Source organism: Mesoplodon densirostris, chromosome 6, assembly GCF_025265405.1.
Source record: "Mesoplodon densirostris isolate mMesDen1 chromosome 6, mMesDen1 primary haplotype, whole genome shotgun sequence".
NCBI lineage: Eukaryota > Metazoa > Chordata > Mammalia > Artiodactyla > Ziphiidae > Mesoplodon > Mesoplodon densirostris.
Window position 1 is genome coordinate 45,703,912 of NC_082666.1, and position 17,178 is coordinate 45,721,089.

The 17,178-nt window shown below is 39.6% G+C and overlaps 1 protein-coding gene across 3 annotated transcripts in view; it reads left to right on the plus strand.

Annotated features, from left to right (window-relative positions):
* KIF24 (kinesin family member 24) overlaps window positions 1–17,178 on the plus strand; it is a 59,830-nt gene that overhangs the window by 22,389 nt on the left and 20,263 nt on the right. For 2 of the 3 annotated variants that reach the window (XM_060101791.1, XM_060101792.1), the window contains exons 4-6: window positions 3,066–3,163; window positions 7,712–7,927; window positions 10,997–11,084. In XM_060101791.1, coding sequence (XP_059957774.1) covers window positions 3,066–3,163; window positions 7,712–7,927; window positions 10,997–11,084 — 402 coding nt within the window. The remainder of the gene's footprint in view (window positions 1–3,065; window positions 3,164–7,711; window positions 7,928–10,996; window positions 11,085–17,178) is intronic. The other variant, XM_060101794.1, reaches the window with a different exon arrangement.

Below are 17,178 nucleotides of genomic sequence, written 5' to 3' on the forward strand. Positions count from 1 at the left end.
TATGTGTCCTTTAATTAAACATCTTACCCTTTCAAATCTTCTTTTGTTACTTATGTGATCATATACATATAGTGTGCTGTTCTACTTACCATTAAATTTTAGGATATCAACATAAGTGAAAAAACAAGGAGACATATCTGTATGTGTTTCATTCCAATTTCTTAAAGAAAAATATATATAGAGAAAAAAAGATGGTACTGAAATATATCAAAGTCAATAGTGGCCATCTCTAGTGGTAGTAAGATTTACAGATAATTTGATTTTCTTATCTGTTGTTATCCATGTTTAAAATCTTTTTATGTAATCAGCAGTGTTACTCTTATAAAAAAAAAAGTAAGAACTTTTGAATAGGATAGATTTACCTATTTCAAAATCAAAACGGTATGCAATGAAGAGTGTCTCTAATCCCATTTCCTCCTTGAAGACAACCAGTATTACTTAAGTGTTTTTTTCCAGAGATATTTTATAAAGACACTTATAACTTTAAAAAAAAACTTCTTTAAAAAATAAACTATGCAACTCTGATCATATCAAAGCTAAAGTGAATTTTTTTTTTTTGGCCACGCTGCACTGCTTGCAGGATCTCAATTCCCTGACCAGAGATTGAACCCAGGCCACGGCAGTGAAAGTCCAAATCCTAACCAGTAGGCCACCAGGGAACTGCCTAAAGTGAATGTTAATCCAACTTCATTGATAAAATATGATCAAATGAAAGCATATGTGATGCACATGAATTATAATAGTAATCTTGTATGTTCACATATCTTTCATGAAAGATTCATACAAAATTACTGGGAAAATCAGTACTTAAATCCTATTGGAAGGAAAGATACTAATTCCTTTAGTCAATACATGCTTTCAAAGGTGTTTACTCAAGAGCACTTATAGAAAGAGAAGAATAGCCATATACTCATGAAATAAAAGAAAACCCCCCAAAAATGTATATCCACATTTACTTCCGTTCATTTTTTTATTTTCCTGAGAAATGCCAAAAATGCTTTTGACTTCATACTTAACTATAAAAACCTACAGTGATATTTGAGCAAAGAATGGATTTGTCTCCTTTCTTAAAGACCAGTTATGAGTTAGATATAAATCATGTCCATTAAAGTCAGATTTCAGAAATATATTTTACTCTTTATTATTGCCATTTTCAAGCTTAATCAAAAGTATAATGAACCCCCATCTACCTATGACCGAGCTAAAACAGAAACATTTAACTGTTCTTAAAATCAATCATATTTTTCAGAGCACTAAATGTTCACAGATCTCTTTATCATGTTGCACAGATTCATTTTTTTTCTCAATTCCTAACTTTTGGAGATTTTTTTTCTTTCTTTCTTTTTTTTTAGTCATGCCATGCGGCTTGTGGGATCTTAATTCCCTGACTGGGGATTGAACCCGTGCCCCCTGCAGTAGAAGCGTGGAGTCCTAGCCACTGGGCCTCCAGAAAATTCCCTGGAGATTTTTTCTAATTGATAAATTTGACTTTGTGGACCCAATTTCTTTCAGATGACCTAAAAAATTTCCATTCTAATGTAATGTAATGGTACATGAAACAGAATTGAATGTGGGCTATGGTGACCCGCGATGCATTGGCTCAAGTCCACTTTTCCAGACTTGCCCATAAAACTTTTTCTTAACTGAATATTTAGAGCAGGCCCAGAAGGTAGCAGAAGATAGGGCCTCATCTCTCATTCATTATGTGTAGACTTCCATTATGATGCTACAATCAGACTTGAAATTATTAGGATTTCTTACTCAGATATAGTTGGGCTGCCAACATAGTGAGCCTCTAAATTATGGAAATTATTACAGCTGCTGAAGTAATGCTTTCCAGACCCAATTTAATGGGATTTCCTATCTCTCCTCTTTCAGATTACCATGATTTTTCATTTGGGAGTCATCTTGGACTCCTTTCTCTCCCCAGCTATCACAACCAGTCATTGCCAAATTTCTTACGCATCCATTTCCTTTTTCTTTCCATTGTCATTGTCTAATTTAGACCCTTCTTAACCTCACCACTGAGTTACTAGTGTTCCTGTTTCCAATACATTCACAATATGAAGCCAGATTAGTCTTCCAATAAAATGGCTCAGGTCATCCTCTCCTTTGCACAGTTTTTTGTCTTTCCACTTTTACTGAATTAAATATAAGCATTCTACCCCTTCCCTTAAGGCTGGTGTACCAAGACCCCTACAACATAGTCCTAACTCATTATTCTCACCTTCTATTTCACTTTTCTACCTGCCAAGATCCTATATGTCAAACACATTGAATCCTCCCTGTCCCCTAAAGATTCTTTGTGCTTTCCTGCTTTGACTCTTTGCTCATGTTTCCCCCATGCCCAGAATACCTTCCCTGCCTCAGTCCCTACCTCTTAAATTCCTCTTCTTCCCTCATGGCCCATTCTTAGTACAAGCTTTTTCAGAATGTCTTTCCCAATCAGAGAGATTATGTTTTTCTTTTGAATTCCACATGTGCTTTATCTCTCAAATTTTTTCTACCTTGTGGTCATTTGTATACTTGTCCGGATTCACATCTTTAGGTTGTGGAGTAGGGTAATGGTAGAGTAATGTCTGTTTCTTTGGGCCCCTCGAAGTACCTACTGCAATATACATGCTACCAGCTGAGCAATAAATATTTATGGAATTATAAATTAAGCTATGTAACCTATGGAATAAAGATCTTCCTCTAGAATTCCCCCCAAATTTCAAATATGCTGGCTCTAGGTGGGCTATGAGGATAATTTCCATAGAATTCAGTTCCTCTCCTAGACCTAAGGAAGATTGACTCACTGTTGGACTCTTTAATTTACTTCCCTTAAGAGAGAACAAAAATTGTGTGGTTTAGTTATTACATTGTGAGAACATGTCTACAGAGATCTCAAGTAAAAGAAGGCCCTGTCATTTGACAGTTAATGATTGCTTATTATCTCTAAGTTTGTCATGGACAGTTACTATTAGTTAAAAATGTATTTGCGCCTTTATCATGTGTTAACTAGAATAGTGATGAAGAAAATCAAGAAAGTGTCTCTTTCTATAAAAACCAAATTTCTTTTTCAGCATGTTTTTTATTTTGATGAAGTCTTTGATGAGGCGTGCACCAATCAAGATGTATACATGAAAACTACTCACCCACTCATTCAGCATATTTTCAATGGGTACGATAGAAATTATTTGCTCCTCCTGCCTTTTATTTTCTATTTTCCATAAATCTTATTTCTTTATAAATGTTACTTATGTTTTTCAATTATTTTGAATTAAACATGAAATTGTGTTTTGACTTAATGAATTTAAATTAGACTCTTCTGGAAAATTCAGTGTCTCTATAAGGATTCACAAAGCATTTAGAAATATTCAGCAAAATTTCCATTTATGCTGATGATATTGATTCTCTGTGCTTAGTGGAAAAATATAAGCTGTCAACAATATATATATATTTTTATTTTTTTGGTTGCATGGGGTCTTAGTTGCAGCAGGCAGCCTCCTTAGTTGCAGCTCACTGGCTCGTTAGTTGCAGCACATGGACTCCTTAGTTGCGGCATGCGAACTCTTAGTTATGGCATGCCCATGGGATCTAGTTCCCTGACCAGGGGTCGAACCCGGGCCCCCTGCATTGGGAGCGCGGAGTTTTATCCACTGCACCACCAGGGAAGTCTCTGTCAACAATATTATTTCATCACAGTCCTCAGAATAAGAAGGTGTAAGTGGTTGTAGTTAGTCTGAACTTTTGATAATAGGAATTATTATGTATTCTACCTATAGTTTCATTTTAATTTTAAAATAATTATTCACACATAAACATTAAATGGGACAGAGTAGGTACTAGGGGCCTCTGTTGTATATTCAAAATGTAGTCAGGTACAGGTAGAAAATGTTGAACAGCCTGCTAGAGTAACTGATTTCAGAGTATTTTTACTTTTATTTTTTAAAATAACTTTTATAACTTAAAAAAGTTGAGGTATAATTTACATACATTAAGATGCCATAACTAAGAGATCTTAAGAAGTACTCAGGTTTGATGAGCTTTGATAGTTGCACGTATCCAAGTAACCAATACCTGGAACAAGATATAGAACATTTCCATCACCCCAGGAAGTTCTCTTGTGTCCCTTTTTAGTTAATCCTCCCACCTTCACCCCCAGGTCTTATATAACTACTGACTTGCTTTCTGTCACTATAGATTAGTTTTGCCTGTTCTAGAATGTCATAGAAACAGAATCATTACAATATATATCTTATGCCTGGCTTCTTTTGCATAGCATAATGATGGGGTTTTTTTATAAATTTATTTTTATTTTTATTTGTTTTTGGCTGCATTGGGTCTTTGTTGCTGCGTGCAGGCTTTCTCTAGTTGCAGCAAGTGAGGGCTACTCTTTGTTGCAGTGCGCGGGCTTCTCATTGCAGTGGCTTCTCTGGTTGCGGAGCACGGGCTGTAGGCTCACAGGATTCAGTAGTTGTGGCACACAGGCTTCAGTAGTTGTGGCACACGGGCTTAGTTGCTCCACGGCATGTGGGATCTTCCAGGACCAGGGCTCGAACCCGTGTCCCCTGCATTGGCAGGCAGATTCTTAACCACTGCACCACCAGGGAAGCCCTACCACAATTTTTTTATCCATTCTCTTGTTAATGGACATTTGGGTTGTTGTTTCCAGTTTTAGAGAATCATGAATAAAGCTGTATGAACATTTTTATGCAAGTCTTTTTATGGACATCTTTTAATTTATCTCGAATAAAAACCTGTAAATGGAATTGCTGGGTCATTGGATAGGTGTATGTTTATAAGAAAGTGTCAAACAATTTTCCATGCATGGTTATATACTCCTAGAAGCAATGTATGAGAATTGCAGTTCTGCATCCTCACCATAGTTGATATTGTCAGTCTTTTTTATTTTAGCCAATTTAATGGAACTGTACCTCATTGTAGGTTTGGCTTTTTTAAAAAATATTTATTTATTTATTTTGTCTGTGCTGGGTCTTAGCTGCGGCATGCTGGATCTTCGTTGCAGCATGCAGGCTCTTAGTTGTGGCATGTGAAATCTAGTTCCCTGACTAGGGATCTAACCTGGGCCCCCAGCATTGGAAGTACGGAGTCTTAACCACTGGGCCACCAGGGAATTTCCTCGTGTTTTTTAATTTTAATTTCTCCAGTGTCTAATGATACTGAGCATCTTTTCATGTACTTATTGGCCATTCAGATATCTTCATTTGCCTGTTTTTTGTGTTGTCTTTTTATTTTTTAAATAAATAAATTTATTTATTTATTTATTCCTGTGTTGGGTCTTGGTTGCTGCTTGCGGGCTTTCTCTAGTTGCAGTGAGCGGGTGCTACTCTTTGATGTGGTGCACGGGATTGTCATTGCGGTGGCTTCTCTTTGTTGCACAGCACAGGCTCTAGGCATGTGGGCTTCAGTAGCTGTGGCACGTGGGCTCAGTAGTTGTGGCTCGCGGGCTCTAGAGCACAGTCTCAGTAGTTGTGGCACATGGGCTTAGTTGCTCTACAGCATATGGGATCTTCACGGACCAGGGCTTGAACCTGTGTCCCCTGCATTGGCAGACGGATTCTTAACCACTGAGCCAACAGGGAAGTCCCTAATTTTTTTTTTTAATTTTAATTTATTTTTGGCTGTGTTGCGTCTTCATTGCTGCCCGCTGGCTTTCTTTAGTTGCAGCGGGCGGGGGCTACTGTTTGTTGTAGTGCGCGGGCTTCTCATTGCAGTGGCTTCTCTTTTTATAGTGCATGGGCTCTAGGGCACACAGGCTTCAGTAGTTGTGGCTCGTGGGCTCTAAAGTGCAGGCTCAGTAGTTGTGGTACACGGGCTTAGTTGCTCTATGGCATGTGGGATCTTCCTGGACCAGGGATCAAACCCATGTCCCCTGCATTGGCAGGCGGATTCTTAACCACTGCGCCACCAGGGAAATCCCTGTGTTGTCTTTATTGTTGTTGTGTAGAAGTTACTTTTTTTTTTTCCATGAGCAGGTTAAACTGAAGTCTCTGGGGACTTCCCTGGTGGTCCAGTGGGTAAGACTCCACACTCGCAACGGCGGGGGCCTGGGTTCCATCCCTGATTGGGGAACTAGATCCTGCACACATACCACAGCTAAGAGTTTGCATGCCGCAACTAAGAAGCCCGCATGCCACAACTAAGAAGTCCACATTGCTGCAACTAAGAAGTCTGCATGCCACAAGTAAAAGATTCCTCATGCCGCAACTAAGACCCCGTGCAGCCAAAATAAATAAATTAATTAAAATAAATTTTTTTAAAAAGTGAAATCTCTTTCAGGTTCAATTCCTATGCACCAAATTTAGGGAGTGCTTTTTGAGAGAGCAAGTTTCTAAAATAAGTTAGAATGTTAAGACATTAATAAAAAGAGAATTGCAAGTTAGGTGAAATTATTAGGTTAGTCCTTGTAAAGTGTAATAAGAGCTTTCTTCATCTGTTGTTTTTTTTTTAAAGTTCATCACGAAAATGTTCAGAAGATAAGGTGGATATTATTCTTTATTATTCTCATGTTCCTAGCTCTTCTTCAGTGTGTTCAAATTTTCCTCTTGTAATTCTCTTCCTTACTGTGTCTCTGCCAGTGTATTCAAGTGCCCACACTGCTGGGAGCCATGGTTTAAAACACAAGGAGTAACCGGTCTCTACTTCTAAACAGCTTAAGTCTGATTAGCTCCCATCTCTTGATTCTCACACTTCCATGGTTACTTTGCTCTTGTCATATCATTCTTTCTTTGGTTTCTATCTGGCTTCATGTCCTTTCTATGTATTCATCTCTCTGCCCACCTCCAGCCTCCCTCCCCTGTGTCCATACATAGAATTTTTTTCTTGCTGCAAGTAGCTACTTTTATCATTAATCCATGTGATTCCTGTTCAAGAGTCTGCAATAGCTACTTACTGCATAACATTATGTTCACTCTCTACTTAGTACTACATAGTACTAGGGCTACATAGTACATAGGACCTCACAGTACTCGAGTAATCTTGGCCTCATCTCCTCCTAAAACATACTTTGGCTGGCAGGTTGGCCTCCCAACTCTTCTGTCCATCTCTTATTTTGCAGTTTTTCACACTCATACAGGTTGTGTGTACATGCACGTATCCACATGCAAGAATAGTGACTCCCACTTAGAATCATAGGACATCAGGGCTAGAAGGGATCTTGGAAATCAAGTAGTCCAGTAATTTATCAATGAAAGTGAAAACTGAGGCCCTAAGATCTCTTTTCTGAGTCCTTCAAATATTTTACTTAAATTGATTTTACCTCTGTCTAAACTTCCTTAGTATTCATATGAGTGGTCACTACCATCCTGTTTATCATATGATCTTCTATTATTTATTGTATTTAATTCTCAATTACTTCTTTCACCAAACTTATCTTTCAGGATTAACACAATTATTTTTTCTCTAGGATCCTCTAAAGCACCTAACATGAGGTCTTTGTTTCCTTATTTTCTAGAGTTGTCTTATGGTCTTACCAGTTCCATAAAAAATTCCTAGTAAAAAAAACTCACGTACTGCTTTGAGAATTTTTTTCCTCCTCCCTTGTTTTTATAATGTAAAGCCCTCTACTCCTTAAAGGGCTCTATATTTTCTAGCTGAATTTTGTCAAGGATTCTTTTTCCACCTGACTTTTGTCATTTAAAAATCTGTGTGTAGATTAGCATTTCTCTTAATATTTAAAAGTAAATACAAATGATTCTTCCCCCAGAGGCAACGCCACTTGCTTCGCATATGGACAGACAGGTGCCGGAAAGACCTATACCATGATAGGAACTCATCAGAACCCAGGACTGTATGCTCTGGCTGCTAAAGATATCTTCAGACAACTAGAAGGGTCCCAGCCAAGAAGGCACTGTTTTGTGTGGATCAGCTTCTATGAAATCTACTGTGGACAGCTTTATGACCTCCTAAATAGAAGAAAAAGGTATTGGATATGAGTAGGAAACTATAAATCTGTTCTCTGTTGTTTTAAGCCAGAGTCCCACTGAATCATGGGATTTAATGAGAGGCTTTGGTACACTAATGCCCTTTTGTGAAATGAGAGTCTCCTGAATCAGATGCATATTTTTTTCAAACTGTCAGTTCAGCTAGAGAAAAATATAAATTAGCCTTCCATTAGTATTTTTAAGTGATCAATAGGCTAATGCTCATCAAAAAACTATATCCCTTTTATTTTGGTCTGTGAAAAAGATTATAATTTCAGGAAGTCGGGAAAGCAACATATACTTAAATCCCTTCCTATTCTTTTGACCTATTATTACACTGGAAGAACTATAATGTTTCCCAATTCGTCTTGTTTTTCTTCTCAATAATCTTAGGATAAACTTAATGATAGTTTTCTGATATCAGTAAAAAGAAAAGAAAATCTTTTCTTCACATTAACTCTTATAAGGCTTAACCTATTGCCCTTGCAACATAATACAATACTTTGAAATGTATTCATTCGGTAACTGATTTTAAATCCCTATTGTATTTTTCTGGCATAAAGTTTTGTTTAGGTTGAAACAGATGATTTTAACTGAGTAGGAGGCCACAAAGTTGTGGAGGTATCAACTGACTGGGAGAACAGGGAGGAGAGAGAGGGAACAGGGGAAGTGGAAGGATAAGAGGTTGTCAGGACAGAATTAACCAGACCTGAGACATGTTGGGAGCAGCCACACCAGGTGAACAGGAGTGAGTTGAGGCTGAGCATGGTAGAAGTCTGGGGAAACCAAATCCGTGAAAGAGACTAGCCCCCAGCAAAGATATCTAAGTCCCTACAGAGCTGTCCAAAAGGTCGTGCAAGTTTCATGTGTTCCAGGAAAGCACTGGAATGGGGAGTAGGGGTGGAGGAGCAGCTCCAGTTCATGGAGAGCGTTGATAGGGCGGCCCCTGTCATAGAGGGGCACTAGAGTATTGAGTAGCATAACTGGAGAAGTCACTGGAGTGGGCTTAGGCAGGCCACCATCCTATGGACTATTTCAACAAAAAAGGGACCTTCAGTATGCCCCAATTCAGAGAATGTACAGGTGTTGGGGGTTCAGTCATGACACAATTGCCAGATAAAGAAGGGTGCTACTTTGGGGTTGCTTTGGGGAAGACTTGCTTTTCTTTTCTACTCTCTCTGTGTTGGTTTTGAAGCCTCAAGTTAGCTCCATCACAGCTTCTCTTTCAAGCCTCAATATCCTCATTAGGAGCCCTTTCCAGTCAGAACGGCCACTTCCTTTAAAGAACAGTTAGCATGAAAATAAAAGCCACTGGTGTGTGTGTGTGTGTGTGTGTGTGTGTGTGTGTGTGTGTGTGTGTGTGTGTGTGTGTGTGTGTGTGTGTGTGTGTGTACACGCATTTTGTTTCTTTGTGTGAAGGGACAGTCAGGATATCCAGCTGTTTTTGAGTGCAGTTCTTTAATGAATGACCCCGATACACTGTCCTGTTATTTCTACATTCTTTAATTATAGCCAAGGGGATGGGAATCTGCTAACTCCTGGGTTTAAAGCTTCTCTAGGGCTCACTAGGGAATACCCACACTTATTCTGCAAGTGTCTTGAGCTGTGGGATTTTGGGTTTTTTTTTTTTTTTATGTCTCTGGTTAATTGGCTAATATCTCTTTATTTCCTGCCTTTCTGAGACTTCTGAAATGTCCTGCTCCATTGATAATACTCTTTCTTGTTTGTTTAGAGCTGTTATGACTTATCCTGTTGTTTTTAAAATAAAATATATTTTCTATAAGAGGGGCTTTGTCAAAGGTAGATAGAAGTATATGTGCTCAGTCTACCTCCTAAACTAGAAACCAAAGTTTAAAGATCTTAAAATTAACTCTTTAAAGTAGAAGATAAGTTGTCTTTACCTTTGCATTAAAAGTGATAAAAATATACTTCTTGCTTCTATGATTTAAAAATACAGCAGTGCATTTTAGGCTATTCATTAGGAACTTTTCTGGGGCCTGGGAAGTATGTTCAGGAGTGATGTGAAGGCTCTGAAAGCTAGATCCTTCTTTTATTCCAGAAGCCTAACTGTTCCAATAGAGTTGTCTTCTGAGAGATCATGGGCATTGGTGAGGCCATTTTCCTATCCTTCTGTAAAAATTTGGAAACTTGGGGTAAGGTTTAGATGGAGAAAAAAATTTTTTGAGAAACTCTTTTTTTGGCTGTGAAGTGAAATTCCATTTTTATTTTATTTTATTTTATTTTATTTGACAATCAGTATCTTATTAAGGGAGAAGATAATCTTAGAGTCTTTGATAGATTCAATACATGCCCCTTGGTGGATCTGGTTCAGTGATAATGGTAAACCGTAACCATTCATTTTGTTACACGCAGGCCTGAGGCTTTCAGGTGAAACACCAGCTCTTCCTTGCTTCCTTAGAAAATGTATCAGGACTCCTTATGCTGCAAGTATTTAGTAAAATAAGACCCCACTCTTACTGACTTATGCACTTAGGGAAGTCATTGGCTCGTATAACTAGAAAGCCTAGAGGATAGTCAAGCCTTACGGTCTTTTTACTCTAGCAGTTCAGTGATGTTATAAAGACCCAGTTTCTTTGCATCTCTCTGCTCTACCTTCCATGGTATTAGCATCATTCCAAAACTGTCTCTTTTGTGGATGTAGAATGGCTGCCACTGCTCCCAGGGCCACATGCTTTCACTTCTAGAGAGAAAAAGAGAGCACCTAACAACCAGAGACTAGGACTTTATTTTGATGGGACCAGCGAAGATCCCATATCCACTCCTGAACCAATCACTGTAGCCAGGAATACACCACCCACTGATTGGCATAGGTCTGGGTTAAACGCTCATTCTATTCATTGTAGCCAAAGATGCTGATTTGTTTAAAACAATCAAAGACTGCCTCTGAAGCCTGGGGCTGGAATCAGGAGGTGTGGGGGCTGGTGAGGAGAATGCATATCGATCCCACACAAACAGCAAAACTGCTACTTAATGGAGAGTGGTGGGTTGGGTTCTGGGGAGTCTGTTACTGAAGCTCTGCCAAACCAACCATGTTCTTGCATCCGCAGGCTCTTCGCAAGAGAAGATAGCAAGCATGTGGTACAGATAGTGGGACTGCGGGAACTCCAGGTGGATAGTGTGGAGCTTCTCTTAGAGGTAATTCTTCCTCCTTTACTACCCCACTGTAGCAGCCTAAGTACCAGGGAAGACTTCATTTTGCTATCTCGCAAATATAATGGACTCAGGTTTAGGCAAAGGGCGATGACAAACATACCATTTCACATTTATAAAATGAATCCTCCTCTGAGAAGTTGGCTCCTTTCTCTACAAGGTTGTTGTCTCAGTGCTTTGATAGTGGGAAGTAAGGCATGTGAGAGAGCCTAGTGCAGGAGAGGATACTTTTGAGCCAGTTTCAAAAGCTGCTAATGTGTATTTTTATGGTAGTGGGCTCTGGTAAAGGCTGCTGGAGAGAAATATTCTATTTTCAATAAAAATTTTAATAGGTAATACCTTCACATGGATTCAAAATTCAGAAAGTACAATGGAAATATTCCTTCCATTCCCTTTTCCTGAGGCAACTAATATATTTTTTAGTTTTTTGTGTATCATTCCAAAGGTATTTTAAAATCTGCTTTTTTCACCCTTTTAAAATATATAATTTAGTGATTTTTTTTTTAGTATTTTCAGAAAGTTGTACAGCCATCACCACTATCAAATTCCAGAACATTTTCATCACACCAAAATGAAACCCTGTACCATTAACAGTTACTCTTTATTTCCCCTGTGCCTGGTGCCTGACAACCACTAATTTCTATCTCTCTGGATTTACCTGTTCTGGCCATATCATATAAATGTAATCACACAATATGCAACCTTTTTTCTCTGCATTCTTTCACTTAGCATAATGTTTTCAAGGTTCATCCATGTTGTTGAATGTATCAGTACTTCATTCCTTTTTATGGCCGAATAATACTCTGTTGTACGTATATACCATATTTTATTCATCCGTCAGTTGATGGGCATGTGGGTTGTTTCAACCTTTCGGCTATTATGAATAATGTTGCTATGAACGTTCAGGTACAGGTTTTTGTGTGGATGTACGTTTTCAGTTTTCTTGAGTATATGCCTAGGAGTGGAATTGCTGAGTCACTTTTTGGGGAACTGCCAAACTGTTTTCCAAAGTGGCTGCACCATTTTATATTCCCACCAGCAATGTATGAAGGTGGGTATTATTTTAAAAGCTCCCAAAGGTGATTCTAACATGCAGCCATCATAGTCATGCTAGTATATCCAACAAGCCTGGCTAGAGTCAAAGGGAGAAGGCTCGAAGGACAGGCTGGGTACTTGACAATACCCACCTTTAGAACAGCTTCACAGTACATCCCTCCAGGGACTTGGGTGTGTGAAATGGCGAGGTGGCCCACCATTACTACGTGCTTTTTCTAACAGTTTCTTTTTTTGGGACAAATAGGTAAATTTTGTTTAAGGGCTGGAACCTTGTATTTATGTGATTATCAGATTCCTGAATCCTGGTACCCAAAATCAAAGGATGGCACCTCAGTGTGGCTGCAAAGGCAGGCACAGAACAAAAGTGTGTGGGACATGTTGAAGGGCTCTTCTGAGGCTGTTGACCATTCTTAACCTGTCCAGAGCTCCCTCCACTGCAGAGTCCTGAGGAAATGGTTTCTTATACACCTATTCCCTGTGGTCCTCTTGCCCCTGCCTCCCCTAGTCGTTCCTTCATTTGGCTGGGAGTTTCAGGAGAGTTGGTCCTCATGACGCTGTTGTCCTTGGAAATTAGACCAATTGAATGGGAAAGGACCAAACACTAAAAGGAAGTCCCTTTTCCTTGGCTATGGGTCATAACTATGTTAGTGGGCAATCTGGTGTCAAATCACTCTCACCCTGGAAGAGTTTATGACACTCTTCTACCCTAAGGTGTGTTTTCTAAGACAAGCAGAAGTTTCTTGTTAGTGAACATATTGCCATTGATACCCTCAGTCTGTAATACATACGAGGTTGTACAAGAGGGAAGCCAGCTGAGATCAAGGTGGAAAGTTGATATAAATTATGCATATCTGACATGGTTACCCTCATAAACATTTACTCAATTGAAACAACAGCACTTGCTAACTCAGGTGTCACACTTTCACTCTCTCTCAGGTGTCACCATTCATGCTCACTCAGGTATCACCTATGTGTTTGCTCAAGTGTCACCCTCAGGTGTCATCTTCATGTATGTCACCATCGCAGATCACCCTCAGGCTCACTCAGGCATGGCTACTTGTTACCTGCCTGCACAACTGGCAGCTTCATTTTTCACACAGGATTGTCCTTCCTCCAAGAACTTTCTCCTTCCAGGTGTATTTTATTACCTGGTCTTACCAATGCAGGGACCAGGACTTCCCTGCCTTTACAGAGGACTTGCTAATATAACCAGATTTGGAATCAAGGTTTTGCTTGTCAGGCCAATGATGGACATTTTTTCCCTTGTAGAGTTTTTTGGGCTTTTAAGTCATTTCTACAGACATTTCATGTACTTATAGGTATCCATTCCTGAACTTCTAATAAATCTGCTTCGTGTTTTAACATTGCCTTGGCTGTAGTTGGTAGCAGAGGCCCACAGAGTAAGAGCTTCCCCTAGATAAGCCTCAGTTGTATGCCGGTGATAGAGACTTAGTCTATACACAGTGCCTATCCTACTGAAGTGCTCATAGCCTGTCTTTGGTATTTGTGCAGGAAGCTTAAAGTCTGGATGGAGCTGGGTCCCAGTGCCGTGTGTCCTTGAGCACATCCTTTACCTTTCTGAGCCCAAAATATGTGGATGTTAGGAGACGATTGGGTTGTGTGACAGAGAAGGAAATGAGATAATATACATATAATGCTTACTGTGATGCTAGTTAAATTTGTCATGTCTATTATTCTTATTAATAAGTCCCTGAATATTTCCCAGTGCCACAGAATTCCATAGTTGTCTCTACTTTCTATTGTATCAGGTCCCCATTTTACTACTCACATAACATGATTTGTCTAAAGCAGCGGTCCCCAACCTTTTTGGCACCAGGGACCGCTTTCATGGAAGACAGTTTTTCCATGGATGGGTGGGATGGGGGGTGGGGGCAGGATGGTTCAGGTGATAATGCACAATGTGAGTGATGGGGAGCGGCAGATGAAGCTTCGCTTCCTGCTGTGCAGATCCTAGTGCCCTGACCAAGGATCGAAGCCATGCCCCCTGCACTGGAAGCACGGAGTCTTAATCACTGGACCACCAGGGAAGTCTCTACATTGTTAAAAAGAAATAGTTTAAGTTTTGGAAGTTTACACAAAGATGTTAGTTCTTGGGGCTTCCCTTGTGGCACAGTGGTTAAGAATCCGCCTGCCAATGCAGGGGACATGGGTTCGATCCCTGATCCAGGAAGATCCCACATGCCGCGGAGCAGCTAAGCCCGTGTGCCACAACTACTGAGCCTGCGCTCTAGAGCCCGTGAGCCAGAACTACTGAAGCCCGCGGCGCCTAGAGCCCTTGCTCCCCAACAAGAGAAGCCACCGCAGTGAGAAGCGCGCGCACCACAACAAAGAGTAGCCCCCACTCGCTGCAACTAGAGAAAGCCCGTGCCCAGCAATGAAGACCCAACGCAGCCAAAAATAAATAAATACATTAAAAAAAAAAAGTTAGTTCTTTAGTATATTTTCTTTGATTAATATTTATTGAGAACATATGATGTGCCAGTCGTAGTACTAAGTGCTTTACCTACTACATATTATCTCTTTTAGTCCTCAAAAGTAACCTATGAAATTACGGTTTTATAGATAAGAAACTGAGGCCCTGAAAAGTTAAGTGATTTGTGAAAGTTCTCACAATGCAAAAGTTTAAACAACCGTATTGTCAGAGCTGGCGTGTAAACCCAGACAGGCTAACTTCAGATTTCACTCTTAACTGCTACACTTGAGTTGTATATCATTTACAAAAGTCTATCTAATGATCTTCACAGACTGCCTCATTCTTACTCCTCAGAGCTCAGCTGCTTTATACCACAGTTTCTGAAAAACATGGTGATTGCAGACTGTTACTGAAGCTGAGGAAACTGGACCATGGACCAGAAATTCCTTCATGTCTTCTCTAAAAGGCATTTATTTAGTCAGGAAAAGTCACCTCAACATGTTAGACGCACTCACAGGTATCTAGTACATCATGGCACAATGAAAAACCAAGTATAAAACTCTATAATAGAACCTCAGAAGACAGTCTTTCTTGACTCCCCTGGGGATGAACCACAAGGTCACCCCTTGAGCTTCCTGTCAGTATCCACAGTTCCTGAGTAGGTATGGCCTTGAGGCCTCTCTGAGCTCTCATCAGATTCCAGCAGAAGTAGCATCATTGATTACATGTGGCAGAGGGTACCTGGCTTCTATCCCTAGCCTGACCATATTCTGCCTGTGTGACCTTGGATAAGCCACTTAACTTCTCTGTGATTGTTCCTTTATCCATCAAGCATATTGCTTACACAATTCACAAATGTAGGCATTTAAAAGATCTCCCCTGTCTCTTCATGGGGTTTGTAAAAGACATTTTATATATATATATATATATATATATATATATATATATCTCTCAAAAGAGCTGTGAGACCCCTAAAACCCTGGGAGGAAATGCACTAGAATCTTGTTAACTCTGGGGTTATGGAAGGTATATATTTTCTTCTTTATATTTTTCCTGTATTTTCTAAGTTTTCCCCAGTAAGCATGTCTTTCTTTTCTAATGAAAAAGAAGTTTGATTAAAAAAAAGACTAATACAAATCTAAAATAATCCCTCATCATTGCATTGTAATCTATGAAAGTATGAAATCAGAGTGATAGAGAGAGACCAGGATGAGGAAGTGCATTTAAACTAGATGGTTCATGGGAATTCTCTGGCGGTCCAGTGATTAGGACTTTGTGCCTTCACTGCAGTGGCCCCGGGTTCAATCCCTGGCCTGGGAACTAAGATCCGGCAAGCCTTGCAGCGAGGCATGGATGGATGGATGGTTAGATAGATAGATAGATAGATAGGCAGACAAGCTAGATGGTTCAGTCATAGATTTGGCCTTAAGTGACCTAGCCAGCATCCAGGTTTAGTTATCAGTGCTTTTTTTTTGGTGGGGGGGACAGTTGCCACACTCAGTATAAGGGATTACTACTCTAATTCTTCTGATTTCTGATTAGCAGCAACATGCTATCCATGCAGTTGATAATCCAGTTTTGTAAATTAACAATTTCTGCTCTTTACAAAAGGATTCATCAGATAGTCCCTTTAAATGTTTAGCAAGCTATATACAAAATGAGTGCATTTAAAATTTGATTCTAAATTTGATTCTAAAATACAATTCTGAATCTCACTGATAATCTTTAGAGACATAACTATTGCTTAGGCCATGGAGGAATTTATTATTAGTTAGTTAATTTTTTTAAAAGTACCTACCCCTGTTTGTTAAGATATTTTATGGACTATTGTTGAAGGTTTGACTCTGTCAATTTTTGGACTCTTAATCTGGAAACTGTAGCTATGTTCAATATGATAAAAATTAAACTTCTGAGAGATTGAGAAAAAAATTAGATAGGACTTTCTTAGTCTAATTCACTGCAAAATAGATGAATTTGTCCTAAGTGCCCCACAGTGTAGTAGAAACTACATGGGCTTTGGAATCAGACATACTAGATGTGGAATTTGGTTCTGCCACAAAACAGCTGTTTGTGAGCACATCAACCTTTGAATTTATTCCTCAGCTGTAAATTGGGCATAATAATCATACTCACTTCACCTTAGGCTACTGTGAGGATTCTGTCAAATATTTTTAATGTTCTTCACCTTTTTGATTCTCAGTGATCAACACTCCCCCAAATCAGGGCAGGATATTCTTATATGGCTGTGTTTTCAGTGGCTTGAGGCCATTCCTGAGGCTTCACATCTTCTCCCCCATTTCTTTGTGGCCAGAGGGACCCAAGTTAGCCTTTACTCCCATTTGGAGGGGCAGTGGTCTCAAGGGAAATCATGGGCTTATGGTACTTGCGATAACGCATCACTTCCATGTCCCCACACATCAGTCCTGGTCTCCTTTATGACTGCATCGTGGTGGAGCAGGGGGATGTGATCATTCATTCTGCGATGCACATTGCTGTCCTACTATGACAGGTGGGTATGATGGGACCTTACTTTGGAGCCAAGTTATGCCCTGGGGAGTTTAGTCAGGATAAATCCATCAAAGATATTAA